Here is a 17922-nt window from a genome sequence, read left to right on the forward strand (position 1 = left end):
CTCCCTCTGCTGGTCATATGGGACAATAGCAATACTTTGAATGTATGACATTACATTACATTACATTACATGTCATTTAGCAGACGCTTTTGTCCAAAGCGACTTACAATAAGTGCATTCAACCTGATGGTACTAGACATAGACCACAGGAATCAAGTAAGTACATAACTTTAAGAGCCAACTGTCATTGCTACAGGAGTGCTATATGTTAAAGAAGAAGAGAAAAAAGAAGCGCATTTAAAAAAATATATATATATATATGTAAGGTGACCATGACTTAACCGAGGTATTGTTGGAAGAGATAGGTCTTGAGCCTGCGGCGGAAGATGTATGACCCTATAACACTTCTGGATATTAATATACATGTGTTTTATAGATGCTGTCCATCAGAAACCAGCTACAGATTCACATATTTGTCAGGATAAAAATGTAAGAGACCACAAGAGACAAGAGATAAGAGAATGTGCCTCATTCAGAAGAAAAAAATTGCTCTTATTTTTGTTTGTATCCATGGTTTGTATTTCTTTTTTTGTTAATACTGATATCTGGGACTCTGGTGTTTTATTTTTATTTTTGAATTTTTGCTCTTTTCTTACAGACCAGAAACCTGTTATGAGTAGTTGAAAGCAATTTAAAAGCAAGATTTAAAAAAATAATAATAATAGTTTTTGTTTGGCAATCCACAAATTGTTGGTCCAATGCAATTAAACTAAAATTTTAAGATAATTAAAAAAAACGCCTGAATATCAAACAATCAAATTTAGATCATTATATATTTTAGATTATAATATTTATAAATTACATTATTGTATATTTTAGCTGTTTTCTTTTATTTTCTAGACCGCCGGTGCTGATGCTTTGGACTTTTTTCAACATTTAAAAAAAGAAAGAAGAAAAGCTGACTATGTATCACAGTTTTTTTAAACTTGCCCAGATACCAATTATAAGACACTGAAATACACATATTGCCAGTAGATGTCAGTATTATACTATAGACAATCCTGAGACCATGTAGTTTCACTTGCTCACCTTTCCCCATCTCAAGTTTGGACGGCAGTCCTTTTTTCAAGCATTTAAAAAAAAAATCTTTATTCCAACAGAGATTGACCCATTTCTTTTCTTGGCAAGAATGCAAATTATTCAAGTCATCAGATGAGGCTTTGAATTTTATTTTGCAGTGGTTTCACAGAGTTTGTGCTCTCAAATTCACTTGTATATTGTATATTTATATACAATTGCATTCACTTAACTTTATTATAATTATTTTATTCTGCCTATTACACTTTTTGTCATATTGTTAGCCTAATAGCATAATTGCCTAAGTAATTTACAATACTTTACAGCACTTTGTAACTTTATTTTGAAAAGTGCTATATAAATAAAATGTATTATTATTATTATTATAATAATAATCGGTTTAAGGTGTATTTAAGGCCCAAAAGGAAGCAACTGTATGAATGATTAAGACTGATATGTTTGCCTAAATCATCTCCTCATGACGCCAGCCACCTATGGTAAAATCACCTACATCCTCCGTTGATCAGATCATGTGATTTTACCCCTTTAAGATCATCACTTCTTTGACAATTTGCCACATTCATAGGCATCAGATAAGAACCCAGCAAAGAAGAGCCAGAGGGAGATTGTTTAGATATCAGTTTAGTTTATCAGTGTTTTATTGTTGACACTAATATTGGTAACAATTTTACTCTAAGGTATCTACATAAGAGTGACATGAGCGTGTCATAAACATGACATGGGATGTGTCATGAACATTCATGACACTTTGAAGTAACATTAATGCTCATGATACTTGTCATGTCATGTTTCTGACAGAGTTGTTTGACTCTTATGTAGACACCTTCAAAATAAAGTGTTACCATATTTTCCTTAAGTCACAAAGGTTTATTCAAAAAATTGCCTAAGTCATTTATTTCTCTTAAGTTACATAATTAACACAGTGTAATTACTATGCCAATAGCCATCCTTTGTTACACCCCTTTTGAGTGAATGCTATTGGGCTAACGATAAGTAACTCATTTGCTCAGTGTTCTATAAATTAAAAAAAAAATTTAATTTGTTTTTATCATGCCATGGACATTTTGTATGTTTGTCTTGTTTAGCACTTTGTAACTTTATTTTGAAAAGTGCTATATAAATAAAATGTATTCTTCTTCTTCTTCTTCTTCTTCTTCTTATTATTATTATCGGTTTAAGGTGCATTTAAGGCCCCAAAGGAAGCAATTGTATGAATGATTAAGACTGATATAGTGTGAAAAGTTTATAGCAACGGTCTCAAATTCAAATTACCTGGGGACCACTGGAGGCAGTATCAAAATAACCAAAAAAAGACACAAAATGACTAAAAAAAGACACAAAATGACTGAAAAAACACTAATTTACTTGAAAAAGACACAAAATGACAAAAAACACACAATATGACCCAAAAAAGACACAAAATGACTGAAAAAACACTAAATTACTTGAAAAAGATACAAAATGACAAAAAAGACATAAAATGACCCAAACATACATAAAATGACCAAAAAGACACAAAATGACCAAAAAAATACACAGAATTACCAAAAAATACACAAATTTATTTAAAAAAAGACACAAAATGACCAAAAAAAGAAACAAAATGACCAAAAAAAAAGACATAGAATTACCAAAAAGACACACAATTATTAAAAAAGACACTAAATTATTTAAAAAGACACAACATTATTAAAATTAAAATTACCAAAAAAAGTATTTAAAGGGACCTTCCACACAAAACACGGTAAAGTGCCATTCATATAAAACTCACATTAAACTTTCATATCAAGGCAGGGGCCACAAAGTATCGTCACGAGGGCCGCAATTGGCCCGCGGGCCGCGAGTTTGAGACCCATGCTATGACGAGTGTTTCTGACCTGTGGATGAAGTTTGTGCCCGTGCCGTCCCCCACCTGTCCGTGGGAGGGCCCCGGGCTGCCTCGGGATCAGTGCAGCAGGTTGATCCCTCTCAGCTGACGTCAGGAGAAATGGCGGACCAGGATGGCAGCGACGCATCTCCTCCAGAGTCCCAAGGTGAGTTCCCACTCACAGAAAAGTTTACTTGAACTCACTTTTGAAAAGGACGGAGTGCTGTTTCCAGCATTAAACGCTGCTCAGCTGAGGGGCTTCACTTTGTATTTATCGGTGTCTGAACGCTGTCGGTGAATTCCAGAGAGAGAGTCGGAGCCGCTCGGTCACGGGAGTGGGATTAACTATGAAACCGACTCACCCAACCGGTTGCTTAACGTTTATTAAACACGAGTTGTTCTCTAAACTACACAAATGTTTCCAGTTTTACTTTTGTTGTCGTTGATAAAAGACATTTTGAGCTGCTGAAGCGGAGACAGACACCTGTTGCTGACATTTTGTCAACTCGTCGAAATGAAACGCTTCAGAGGACGTGACAGGTGAATTAATGCACATGACGGTTGCTGTCGGAGTGGAAGGAGATAGTTTGTGTTTTTTTAGCGCTACAGTTCAATTTCCGGCGTTTATCGGTTTTATTAAACATGCTTTATTATGTCCACACTTTGGACTGGCTTTTCTAATCCCAGAAACTTCTCGAAAATATCAATTTACCGCACACCTGTGGCCTAAACCATGAGGCTAATTTATGGTGTCGTCATTTAGCCATGAATTAACGTTCAAACTGAAAATGAAAACTCATAACTTCACTACAGTACATGTTTTGGCCATTTTCTATTTAGTCCGACTCTTTTGAATCCCAATCTGTATATCGTAAAACATAAATGTTATAAATACCTAATCATAAATAAAACAGCATGTTTATCAATACCCCTATTTCAGTTTCTGTCAGTCGATTAATCTAATAACTTGCTGCTCACAGAAAAGCATCAACAGCAATGGCCAGTTATGTCCAGTGATGTCGCTACAATCAGAGAAACACTAATAGGCATTGTGGATAATCCATTTATTGTAATTCAATCCTGCTGAATCACAAAGGGCAGAACCTTTCTCTGCACTATATTTGCATTAGATGTTTCTCTCTGTCCACACCTCAGTCACGTCTTGTCATGTGCTTATGATTAGCTGGTAATGGAAATTATCAGCTATGTTCTGTTTCTGGACCTTAGTGAACAGTGCATATATTTACTATATAATGCAGTAGACCACTGAATTACTCTTGAAACCGAAATACTAAAACAGTGTTGTAGGTCTCCATTTGACAACAAGAAAGCTTGAAAACTTGACATTAAATGCTATTAGATGTTCTGTAGTCTTTTCTTTAGTTTGAGCATGTTTTTTATTTTTATTTTATTTTTTATAAATTGACCATTTGACTGGGATATTTTTTTGTTTCAGTTTAACTTTTGAATACTCATCGCACGTTTTACCCATTTTTGTAAATCGTTCAACGAGTTTGCCTAAAATGTTTTTATTGGGAAATTTTCTGGTTGTAAATTCCCTACAGTGTGTTGCGTTTGGTTAGTCTTTAAGGATAGTTCAGCTTCAGGAGCTGACTAGTCTAAAGTATGAGATGAAAGGTTAAGAATGTCTTTTCAAATAGGTGTGTATGCCTAGTTTAAGAAATGAGAAGAGTCATTTCTAATCTGGGAACCCATTGGCTAATTGTCTGACAACAATTCATCCTCTGGAGGAAAGGGCCGATACTTTAGGGGTTGCGGTGTAGCCAGCTGATTTCCGGATGATGGATAGAACGGATATCCAGTTTGGGTTGATAGACAACATCTACAACTAGATTGTTTCTTTGCATATGAATGCAATTAAAAACAAAACAAATAAAAAGCAAAAAGAAACGTTCCAAGATTTAATTTTGCACATATTTTGCTCTCTCCTCATGGACTTGCATGCTACCAAAGCCTTCTCATTTGTGATTGGTCAATACTAGTAGGACTACAAACGGAAACTTCAAAGTCATTTTCAACACACGCAGTGTGATGTTAAAATCCCTTGTGACAGTATTTTAGTGTAATATTCACACAGGAACCCTATTTCAGATGTTAAAAGACTAATGCATTGGTGCACCAAGTGCAGAGAAACAGTCAATGTCCTGCACTGTATCAACAGCTCCATGATAAAAGTATTATCATCATTCAGTAGTGCTAACACAGATGCTATACTGTAGGTTGACTGGGTGTGTCTCTAAGGTTATCAAGCTGGAGTGATCTCAGTCTTTTGTTTGACCGAGTTAGATCCATAACACTCGGCTATCAGCTCTGCTTGTCTCAGGATCATCTCTCTTTGATGTAAATGTCGCCTGCTGGTATGAGTCTAATATGACCCTGCTGCAAACTCTCGGCATCCATTTTCTATAACGTGATGCTTTCAAGCTTTCCACTCCTGCTGCTAGCTTCATAAACAACTTCCTTCCATATGCATTATTTATCTTTTATTCTCATGCTACTTTGAGCTGTAAATATACACAATCCACTGCACCTTTGCCCACAGCAGTGACGCTGGCTGTAATGTTGTGATCACAGTGTTTTAAGATATTATCATCTGTTTTCTCAAATCTGTGCCATCCAATAGTTGGCCCATAATATGCCTGAACAAATATGCTTTCTGTCTGTTTTACTCAGTGGTAAAAACCAGTTTTAATATCTGTTTCTATATCAGCTGACAGATTGATTTCTTACTGCCAGCTCAGAGTTTGGGTCATGTTACAGGGTATGAATGTGATGCAGTTTAGCTTTTATACTCTTTGCTTTGAGTGCTTCACACCAGTGTCAAACCATAGAATCAAATGATGCTGAGGTGTTCAGTTGGGAATTAACGGTGGTTGACTTTTCTGTTATGAGTTGGCCTTATTTGTAATACAGCTATTGTAGTTTTTTGTAATTTATTATGTGTTAAATCTCATGTCACTGAGGGGCCTGGCGTAGTAAACACACAAGAATTAGCTTTTAGCTACTGTTGCATTCAGGTACTCCTCGAATGGTCACATTTCCTGAGTTTGGATATTCTTCTTTATACTTTGGTGTAACCATGAGCTTTAAGTTGTAATGTGGGAACAACATGAATGCTGCAAAGGATATGTTATATTTTATTACTCAGAGCATTTTGCATGCTGCACCAGTACACCCCCTAAACCACTAAAATATTGCTTATTTAACATATTTGGGTCACTCTATGTAGACGTCGCTAACGGTTGCAACCTAATACCATATTACAAATTGCACATGAGCAAATAATGTATTTGCAATATGTGAATTAACAAAACATTTCTTACATCAACCCCTCAAAACATGCATGTGACAAAAGCTTTGCATTAATGATGTCAAATCATGTGGAAGTGTTCTGAGAATCAAGGAAAGCTTTTATTTTATTTTAAAATGTACTGTAGTAATGTACTTAGAACTAAATTCACTGCCTATGTGTAATCTTGGAGTGAGCTTATCCACTAAAACTGATGTTTATCTTTAGAATCAGAACGTAAGTTTATATTCTTGCATTGCTAAATCTATCGGTTTATACAACAGTGGAAATATTTAATCTATTCCTGTGTTCTTGTCCCTCTTACACACATACACAATAGGTGTGAGAAGGGTGTGTAGCCGAGCCTCTCCGGTTTAAGTCTGAGGGTAGGATTACAGCATTACTCTATCCTGCAGGGACAAAGATCAGATTGCTCTTTCATGAATATATATGTTTGTACAGCATGTGCTCCCTGAGGAGATGAGGCAGCAAGTCTTATCCTGAATGCCTTTACATGATATTTGAATGAATTGTAAATAATTGAATGTGTTCTTTAATTAATACTCTTCTTAAGGCTATTTGCTTTGCAAGCGTTTACCTGAATGTAAGACCCAATACAAAAAGGAGTGCACCTGTAATGGGTTTCAGCTCGGGTTAGGCTCTTTTCTATTTTCACATTGTCAAATTATGGTTACTTGAGATCGCAGGTAGGCAATACGATCAGCAGGGGTTGGCATGGGCGCTAACTTAAGCTGTAGTCTGCTAGCTCAGTATCTGTGTTGCAGGACCAGGAACTCGGAACACCAAAGGGGTGTTGGTTTTTTTAACATTACATCGCTAGCACAGGAGCTTTGGGATACTGGGAGGAGAGTGTTGTCAGGGCTTAAATTAATTTGAACGGATTGCGTTTGATTTTAAATTCATTAGAACTTTTGATGAAGTTACAACCCTAGTGTGTAGTCCTGCCATGGTGGCCGTCCCTTTTTCAGAGGCAGTAATTAAGCTTTTTACTACTTCTGCTGCCAACTTATCGACAAAACAACGCTGCCCTCCCCCCTTCTGTATTTAAAAAGGGTTTTTTTACAGAATGCCAAGGCAGAATAACAACACAATATTCTCGCCTTGAATACACAGTGTGAAAAGGAGTTTAGTGTAAAAGAAAAACATAACATCTTGTACATGGGGATATTTGGGTTTCACTCGGATAGCAAAGGTGGGTCTAATATTTCATGGAGAGGGAGGGACATGACAAGGACATGCAAACCGCTAATTTATTTGCACACATGCAGGTTCACCATCCCTTTGCAGCATTTATAAAAGAGTGCCCCCATTAACTCCACATTATGGAGTGCAGAGCTAGGTGTTGGTGAGCAGGCATATTGAGAATGGAGATGCAGAGTGTCACATGCATGGAAAAGAGACTAGTTTGTCATTAAGGATTTAAAATTAAGTTGTCACTTATGCCGATTCACGGGGCTCAGTGAGCGGACATGCCACTCCGCCAGATACATCTCTAAATTCACAGTAGGGTGTGGATTCTACAGATTACGTTCATAACATCTTAGTCCTGATAGTTAAAATTGTCTTAAAACTGGCGTGGGATAAACCAATCAGCGATATATGAGCCGATCGCCAATCGGCACAAGCCCAGTTTCACCTGCACATGCCCTATCACTCTGTGTTTTTAATCATTTTGTCGCCTTGCTGTTTATAGCCACAGCATCTTAGAGAAAGATTTCAAGCTGTCATGCTGGTTGTTTAATCTCTGGGTGTATTTGCTTTGGTAGATGTGAGCTAAGCCTCCACAAGCACATGCCCCTATAGTGGCTGTTGAGGCTGATGTTTGTTATTAGACCTCCGATGATGTGGCCTGGAATACATTTATTGCCTGAATATCTCTCCATCCCTTCCATGCAATACTTTGTGCCTCTGACATGTTCAAATGGTAAACACACCTCTCTTTACCATGTGTGTTTCTCACGCTTTCACATCCAGTGTATTTGCAATGGCAGTGTATGCCATGGAAGTGAACTTAGTATCGATTCGTACTGCTCAGATATAACTATTGATCTGCATAATGTTACTTCTGTTTCTGCAAAGAGCCAGCAGGACATAAATAGAAAGATTTCCACATTAACTGTCCTAACCCTGGTGTGTCAAAAAGCTGATGGCTCTTTAAGTGGAAGAATGGGGCGGGGACATATACCATGTGCTCCATGAACACACCCCTTCCACAGAGGCAGCTCCAGTACTGCATTATTTGCTTTGGTGTGTGCATAGTCGTGCACCCCTAGTTGTGTGTATATATATATATATATGTGTGTGTGTGTGTGTGTGTGTGTGCGCATTACATTAAAGTGTGCCTGTCCTCTGCTCTCTCTCTTCCACTCTGCCACTGCATTACTGGTCCACGTGCTGCTGTTGTCAGGGAAACCCTTTACCGGTACCGGCTCACCTTCCACCACTGGATTTGCACTGAATATTTTAAAAGCCCTTCTGCCCTCTTGTTACTCGTGTATCTGTGGGGCAATGTGTGTGTGTGTGTGTGTGCGTGTACTGTAAAGCTAGTGCCTGTGTGATGTGATTCTTCTGACAAGTTTACAGAATAGGCCCAGCAAGAGAGAGGCAAGGCGGGGAAAAAGAGGGCTGCAGTAAGTGTGGTGACAGCAGCATCTCTTGAGGAGTAAAGGAGTCGAGAGGAGTGCAATCTTTCCATCTTTTGGCCGAGCCAGTGTTGTGGATTAAGTCTTCTTTTCTAAGCCAGACGACAAGAGCTCATCCTCAGACTGTCGCACTCTTCGTCTCTTTCACTCTGTGTCTGCCTGGCACTGCCATCGTAGGCAGTATCTGCATGGCACAGTGGGCAGCTCTGTTTTCTCTCTTTCACCCTCTCCCTCATTATTTCTCTGAACTTTATTCTACTTTTCTTTAACCATCTCCTTTTTTCTCTCATCTATCCATTTCCAAATTTAATTTCCCCCATCTCTACTTCTTTCTCTTGCATCTCTCTCTTCTTTCTGCTGTCTCAGACACAGAGCAGCAATGTGCAGCCAGAGGAATTAGCTGTTAGCATTAGCTGTTAGCTGTCTGCGTCTTCATTGTGAAGAAGGCTTTCAGGGGTGACCCCGTCCACGGGCATCTTCTGGCGTCCACCACCGACCTGCCCCCTCCCACCCACCCACCACTGCAGGGTGGGATGGGCAGGGGTTGGGTGAGTTAGCCAGGGGCTCAAGGGTTAGCAACAGGGCAGAGGATGCCAGAGAGTAAAGGACGAGAAAAAGGAGGAGGCGGAGGTGGCTGCGGGTGCTCCCAGGGCAAGTGGAAGCTGAGGAAGGGTGGCAGCCGTTCAGCCATCCCAGCACTCTTCACCATCAATGAGGAGGAGGAAGGACAGAGACGGAGGGATGCTCGCAGGAAGAAGAAAAAAGGTATTGAGGGGAAAGGATAGAAGGACGTTGGCAAGGGTGCACAATGAATTGGCATGCTTTAGTACTTTCTAGTACAGTTTGAGCTTCATTTAGACTGTTCAATTGTGTGCGTGCAAGGTTTTAAAAATCTGGGACAGATCTACCGGGGCAGAGACTGTCTCTAGAGAGTCACAGGAGAAGACTATCAAAAAAAAGATTTTAATTTGTAGAGCATTTAATACAAGCCTGCATGTGTATTTGTTCGTGGGATGTTAAAGATGTGCCAAGAGCTTGGATAGCAGATGCTTGTTTGTGTTTGTGTGTTTGTGCTGTTTGCTCACGCAGGGGAAATGTCCTCTTAACCCATCAAGCTCTGCCATCTGGAGACAGGTGGCCAACAAGTCTGATGAGAAAGCAAAGTGTGTGTGTGCGCGTGTGTGGAAACCAGCTGACAAGGCAAGATTGGGTCAACACAAGGGCAGCAGATGAGAGTGAAGGTGCGGCCCACTTCACACGTGCATGTGGTTGTAATGCATCACTAAGCAGAGCGGTCAGTCAACAGGGCAGTGTGTGTCTGCACAGCAGGTATAAATGTGCAATCTTTTAGTATCCCGTTTTGGGGTTTATTTACAAATCTGAAAAGCAAGAATTGCATTGTTGATATATTTACTTTCCATTTATATTCACTTCATGCATTTGCATTCAGTGTTGACAAGAGCTGCTGTTGTGACGTATTTCCAGGGGCAGTTGGTTTCACTATCCTGTTTCTGTCTGATTTAGGATTAAGGTCTGAAGATTTACTAGTGAACTAGAGTGGAAAAAGCTATGAGCAGGGTTTTATGGGTAATGTAGTATTACAGACAGTCACTGGATTTGTGGTTTGGGCAAATGTGGGTCAACTAACAAGAATATATAGAGTAAATCAAGCTTTTTAGGAACAGTGTGGTCTGCAGCATGCTGCTGCCTTAAAACAGAAAAATAATATACTGTTAAGTATTAATGTTATGTCAGCAGTGCAGGGAGAGGTTTCCAGTGGTACTGCTGTGATGCAGTGGAGCAACTGTTTAGTTTAGCATCATTTCAATATGCACACTTTTCAATATTACACTTTTCTTTTTAAAAGGTGAAAGGAGAACTTGTATTACGGAGTCACTGAACAAGGGTTTGTTGTTTTACTCTGGAAGTCAGAAGGAGGCTGATAAAATATTAATGTGACATAAAGATGTTTTTATGATTTTAACCTTATTCACTTACCTACATTAATACTCAGCTCTCAACTTATTTGGTTCCAGGGGTCAGATTGGCTGTCTGTTGGTCGTATTTCTAGAGAACTGCATTTTCTTTTAGTGTAAGACATGATTCTGATACTAAGGGTTCTGCAGTTTTCTCATGGGGCTAGCATGTACAGCTCACTTAAACCATGAATAATAGAGAAGAACAGACCAAGAGAGGGAAGGAAATGAAGAGATAATTGTGAGCTCTTGCAGCAAGCTTGATCTCAAAGTGTCAGGTAACTGCAAAGTTGTTCCACATTTGTCTTTAGTCTAAAATGACATGTCATGCAATGTCATGCTGTGAGACTTCTTCGTCTTTATTTCATAGGTGCCAAGTGCAGGCATTATGAATGAAATCATGTAAATTGTCAACAAATATTCATACAACTTTAGCCTTGAAGTTCCACGCACTGACAGTTCTGGGAGCTCCGTGAAAAAAAGACCCAGATCAAGAGCAGATCGGCATCGGCTCTGAGCTTTCTTCTGTGAGTGACAATCACTATGTTTGAACAGTTCAAAGAGCTAAGGGGCTCGCCTATTCAACATGGACTAAAGGTGTTGATGTACATAGAGGTAACAGTCTATTTTCTTAACATGTTTGCCAGCAAAAACACCCTCAAACTCAAACACCTCTTCCTCTTAATTCTTTGTCGCTGCAAATCAATACACAAACAAGGAGTGCTTGTTTCTGACAGACACTCCTTTTTGAAACACTTCTCATGTGTGTCTTGACAAAGTTTGGAAACCAGGCATACTCATCAAGGAGTTCACCGGGTGAAAGAACTTGTATTGTGTGACCCCTCATTGCCACTCAGTCACGTAATGTAAAAACCACAACAACGTCAGGGCTGCCAATTACAAGGCAACTTTTAACTTGTCAGGAATAATGCATCCTATGGCTTTATTACTCATCTATATAAAAGAAAAATAAGGACTTTTTAGGTGCTTTCAAAGGTGTAAAAGCATGCTATGTCTTCTAGAGGTGTGAATCAGTAGAGGCCCCACGATACGATTTTATCGTGATACTTGAGTCACGATTATTGCGATTTTAAGCATTTTTACGATATGGTGAGTATTGCGATACAATATATTGCAATTTAACTGTTTACCTGCATTTTGTGTCGACAAAATTCAATTAAATCAAGAATTGTTTTGTCAAATAAGAGAAAATTCTCTATTCATCTCACTTCAGTCTTTTTATTTCTCCACAATGAGAGTCAACTTGTGGGAACCCAGAGAGCCTATTTTCATTGAGATAGCATGACGTCAGAGGTCACATGACCGCTTTGAAAATCACCATGAAACATCAAAAATATTCCCCAAAAATTCCTAAAAGTGAGCTTGTTATAGCCTCTGGAAAAAAACAAAACGAAACGGCCGTCAGAACGCTAAATGCTGATACCAGCCATTCATCGATATTATATTGCCACGCAAAATATCGCGATACTATGCTGTATCAATTTTTTTCCCCACCTCTAATGTCTTCAGTGTTTGGGCGGATGAATTATGTTAATAATCGTTGAGTGGATGAGCTGAGCTGGAGATGAGTTGGAGTTTTGATCTACTTTTGTGGATGTGTATGAATGCTTTATAGTAATTCATAATCTCTGACATTGCCATTTTGAATGCCAACTCTAAAATGATCAATGATCAGTTTCTAATAACATCACAAGAATATCTTGAAGAAGACAAGTGTTTCTATTATTGATGGCTCTTTTTGTCAAACATGTAGGTGTCATAAACCATAATGGGTGACTGTAGACCTACATGTGAGCTGAAACCTGTTAGTTGCCATTTGCAACTAATGCATCATCACCCTGCTCTCCATGCCCCTGTTATCCAGGCCTGACTGCCTGTCCTGGGTCTAGAAAGGAAGACTCTCCCCCCCCTTCGCCTCTCTGTTGACTGGAGCTTAGCGTTTAGCTTAGCATTAGCAGCGGGCTAATCCTCTCAGGCTGCAGGGGAGGCAGGAGCCACACAGCGTGCGCGCCGGCACTGGCCCGGACAGCACAGCATTAACTCTGACCATTTAATCTGACTGCCAATGAATGCAGATAGATTGGGGGTGGGGAGCGTCTGCGCGTGCACACACACACACACACACACACACACACACAGTCCAGCACTAGGGGAGGGAGGGGCAGATTAAACAGTCACACTCTCCCTATGTCTCACTCTCTGTCTCTTTTACACACACACATAAACATTCACACAAATGGACAAAAGGATGGGGGTTGGAGAGACGCCACAACCTGTCTCACAGTCAGTCGGCTCTCAACCACAGTGACACCGACCGAAGCTGACCCCTCTCTCTTTCTCCCTTCCTGCTTTCTCCTTCACTCTGAAACAAGTTGATATTTGGGTGGTCCCTTTTTTTGGTTTGGAATTTCTTCATTTTGCTTTTTCCTTCGTGTACCCCTCACCGCACCATGGACTTTGGATCTGAGCTTATCTACCAGAGTGTAGGATGTTTGCTGGAAGTAGGAACGTTGATTCTGGCCCTCGGATCTGACTAGTCCAGAGTGGGACGCCAGACAGGGGTTCAACAGGTCCCATCCTGACATTGACACCCCTGGAATAATGCACCAAACTCCAGGTAAAGGCTTGAAGACTTGAATGATTTGATCCAAGGACTTCTGCATATTTCATTGATAAATCGGCACAGGTTGAAGGTGCAGGGTAGGGGATGGAAGGGAGTACAGGGCAGTCTGCCGGTATCAGGCCAGTTTCCTTTTGGCTCTGTATCCAGCACAGAGGACTTGAAACAATATATGAGGTTTAAGTTCAGTTTGTTTATATCCACTGCAGGTGAGATACATATTTTTATACATAGTCCTCATGCTCTTACCTTATATGGATTTGAAAACCCCAAACACTCTCACCCTGCTACAGAGGTTATGTCTTATGTGTGGTTAGTCTGTTCATCAGCAGGATTATGGAAAAACTGCTGGCTGAATTTTCATGAAGCTTAATAGATGGGTGTTGAATTGGCCAAGGAAGAACCCTTACATTTTCGAGTGGATCCAAATAACAGGGCGGGTTTGGGCATTTGTGCTGCATGAATTAAACTGGGGAAATTTTGTTTTCTGATCATATTTCATGGCTCATCTGATCCGCTTCCTTTGCTCTTTGTCATGCAAATACTGGAAACAGCTATCAATGTGTTGTTTATATGCTCTAAGCAATAAAATACAACACATCATCTTTGTAGTGTCCATGGTGTTACCACATTCCTACTTAAAGCTCATGAACACTGAACACTGAACACGAACGACTTCCTAACTTGAGAAATGGGACTATCACAACCCCATGAATACACTACTGGCATTGGTGGAAGTCTGCATTGCTATTCTTTTTTTTTCTTAAATCAAGTGTGTTGAAATTAAGCTAAAATACACAGAACTAGGCTGTTAAATCTGCCTATGGCTCGGCAGTTTTCCTGGTTTCTTTCTGGAACCTCGATACTGCTGCACCTTGTGTTTTGTGAAACCCTCTTTCTCTGGTTGATGAAATATGGAGGAAGCAAAAGCTTGTCAGGGTGTTTGTATGATCATGGGACGGGAGCTAGCACAATGCTCCAAATAAAAAATGGGCTTTGGTGTGTTTGCAAAGGCTGTTAAATGGCTGCTTGGTGCGCACGAGCAAATATACTTTCTGCTATTTGAGGATTGTTTGCTTAATGACATCACCAACAGATGGAAGAGGTGAGATGCAGCAGGAGAATCTACACCTACACATTATACTTTTGCAGCATGTAATGGTGTATTGGGAGACAATGGACTATTGTGCAAACATTATGCTAGTTGAGTTTGTCACCCTTTTCACAGAGCAGCGTTTGCAGCAAAAATACTTGATTTTGTACATAAATATGCCAAAAAAATATGATGTAGGATGGGATGTGAATGTGAATCAAGCTGATGTCTTAAAATTAAGGTGGTGACTAATTTTCAAAGTCTGGGAGCTGAACACTGAACTAAATCTAAGTACACTTTTTCCAGTCCCTTGCTTTATAAGGCTTTATTTTTTTGACTCACTCATCTTAGGGTTATATTATACCCAAACAAAAACTCTATGCTGCCCTGTTTTGCACAAAGAGTCACCTGCCACCCTGAGCCACAGGATGCCCTTTGACCTCTGCTGACCTCTTCTTACATGCAGGATGACCCAAAGTCATGTCTTTTGTGTTGTATTTTGTAGGCTCTGTCTGGGAAAATGAGCTATGCAAAGCCACATCCAAGTTCAGTCAAAGTGAGCCTGCAAGTGTGTTTTGTTCAGTCAAACTCCATGTTCAAAGCGTAAAAAATGACTTTGGATGTTGACTGGTATAGGCAGACAGATGTAGACAACTGAATTCTACGTAACAACATTCTTGCACACTACATTTTTTGTAATGTAATATGTGTACATGCAGGGCTAGTATCATACACTCACATGCAGACACACACCTCATGTGTCACATGACATGGCATCGTTTGACATTATCTGCTTCATCACAGAACATATGTAAATACGTTGATAAGGGGACATCTTGCTGGTATTCAAATAACATTGTTAAAGTATTAGAGTAATGTGAGTGTGGGCCACATTGTGTCAGCTTGCACACCTACTGTATTGAATGCTGTAATTCTCACACCTGTAATTATAGATTTTCCTCTTTCTTGATGTATCATATGTACATATTACTTCTTCCTGCTGTAGAGATCCCACTTTTCCCCTGTATTGAAATTTCAAACTTCAAGATTCAATTCGATTAGATTCAGCTTTGTCATTGCACATGTCACAAGTACAAAGCAACGAAATACAGATAGCATCTAACCAGAAGTGCATTAAGCAGTAATGTGAATCATATTGCAATATATACAGGAATGAATTGTATAAAAAATGCAGGATATATAGGTATAGATTATATAATAACTAAATAAAATTAAATAAATGCAATACAATATATTGACAAATATGTATGTTCCATACCTCTGGGAACAAGCAAAAGCACAAGATTTTCGATTTTTGCATTTTTACAATAATTTATTAATAATTTGTCAGAGAGAAGAGAGCAGAAAGCAGATAAATAGAAGTATTAATTCCGCAGAATATGAGTATTGAAACAATTTTAGTTTTTCATTATCGTCAATTATTTACTTTTTTTTTTTTTTTTTACAACGCTGTCCCACAAGAATAATTCTCTGAGAGTGGGTATATGGATCATGTTGCTCAAACACATGCTGTGTTTAATACTATATGCATGCATAGTCTTCTAATAACAGTGTTATGTGTTAAGACTTGCTATTTATCAGTCATTGTAAATAGGACAGATTTTTCCTTCCTTTTGAATCATTGACTGTATTCATTGTTCTATTCTGTGTTACTGTGCCAGACTTTGTAAAGACAGGAATTGTTTGTTATTCGTGTGGTTCAGAGCGTTCCCTGCACTTTAAAGTGAAGTGCTCCAGTTCAAGCTGTCAAATTAAGAAAAGTGGTTCTGCCTTTAGCCTGTCATTGCTGGCTTTATTGTGTAGCGTTCCACTCAGCTTGTCTGAACGTCCACTTTATCACTCACAAGAAGTTAACTTCCACAAATGACCTGCCCGCCTAAGAGCCATTCACAAATTTCCAGTGTAGTGTTTGGCTGCAGCACAATGCCCTCGCCTCTCAATGAGCTAATCTTTTGCTTCAGGAAAATCACTTGAGGGGAAGGATTGTATTGACTAGACAGTATTGTGACCTGTACCAACCCAGCCTTTCCTGTCACAACAATAGCCATGATGAAACCAGTTCCAGTGCCGGTGCACCTGAGGCGGGGTAGACCTGGGACACACCTCTGTGGATGTCCCATAGACTGGGAAATGTAATACCTCTGCAGCTATGACCTCATGTCTTTGTCCAGCACGTCTTTCTTGAATTAGTTAGGGTGGAGACACCATTGACAAGTTAGATTTATAACATTATCTGCAACATGCGACATCACCAACTGAAAAGGGTTGCAATTAAAGATGTCATGATACCAGAATTTATAGTTGGATAGAAAACAAGTATTAAAAAAAAGATATTTGATGCCTCTTTTGATACCACACCAAATAGAAAAAAGTCCTAAACACATGAGGATTAGGATTTTTTCTTTGTCTTTATTAACCTGCACAAAGTGCTGGTAGAGAAAACAGCCACATGTTGAGGACCAGTTGATATTCTTCCTTGTTGCTTCATCTTTGCAGCCTTGGGTTAAAAATATGATTTTTTTTTTTTTTTTTTTTCTGTTTTTGTTTAATAACTTTGGTACTTTTAAATGTATAATTTGGAGCCCGACAGATATATCGGTTGAAGGATAATATCAACTGACATGCCGTTATGGAAACTTTTTTTACACTACATACAATGCAGAAAATGTTGCTTGGTGTGATTTAAAAAATGCTATTAGCTATTCGTTTTTTTCATTCTTTCTTTTTTGGACTGAAATTGAACAGTATTGAGGATTATTTCAATATTTATTTTATTGCTATTTATTCTTCATTTTTTGAGTTATCATTTATAGAATTGGCTGACAATGTAATACATTGTGTGTATAATGTAGAATAATGTATAACAATCTTGCATATTATTCAATAAAATTTTATGTTTGAGAAAGTAGCCCTCTGGGTACATTTGCAGAGTGGTGAAAAAAAATACTGTCAGCCACCATAGAGGTTATCGATTCATTTTATCCCTCTAAAATCGATAACTATATTGGTCTCAAAAAATCCCATATACTTCAGGCTATATTTACTAGTATAAAACAGAGAGATTGTACAGTATAGATACTTTTGACAGCCTTACTAGCAACGATTAAATCATCATGCTTGGCTTTATTTGTTTATTTATTTTTCCTTTTTTTTGGCTGCAGAAACACAAGAAGGAAGATAATTATAAAAATCACACAGACTAGTCTTATTTTACATAAGTGATAGCACTAAATTGAGCAGAAAAGGGAGGATGCAGTTGGAGTTCTGATTGTTGTTACACTAAAAGCCAAAGTGAACTTGAGCTTGTTCATCA

The 17922-nt window shown here is 38.9% G+C and overlaps 1 protein-coding gene across 1 annotated transcript in view; it reads left to right on the plus strand.

The window, feature by feature from the left end:
- Positions 1–8601: 8601 nt before the first annotated feature.
- map7b (microtubule-associated protein 7b) overlaps positions 8602–17922 on the plus strand; it is a 28475-nt gene continuing 19154 nt past the window's right edge. Inside the window, exon 1 of the mRNA XM_059357034.1 lies at positions 8602–9643. Coding sequence (XP_059213017.1) covers positions 9469–9643 — 175 coding nt within the window. The 5' untranslated portion in view covers positions 8602–9468. The remainder of the gene's footprint in view (positions 9644–17922) is intronic.

This window comes from Centropristis striata, chromosome 18 (genome assembly GCF_030273125.1).
Source record: "Centropristis striata isolate RG_2023a ecotype Rhode Island chromosome 18, C.striata_1.0, whole genome shotgun sequence".
NCBI classification, from domain to species: domain Eukaryota; kingdom Metazoa; phylum Chordata; class Actinopteri; order Perciformes; family Serranidae; genus Centropristis; species Centropristis striata.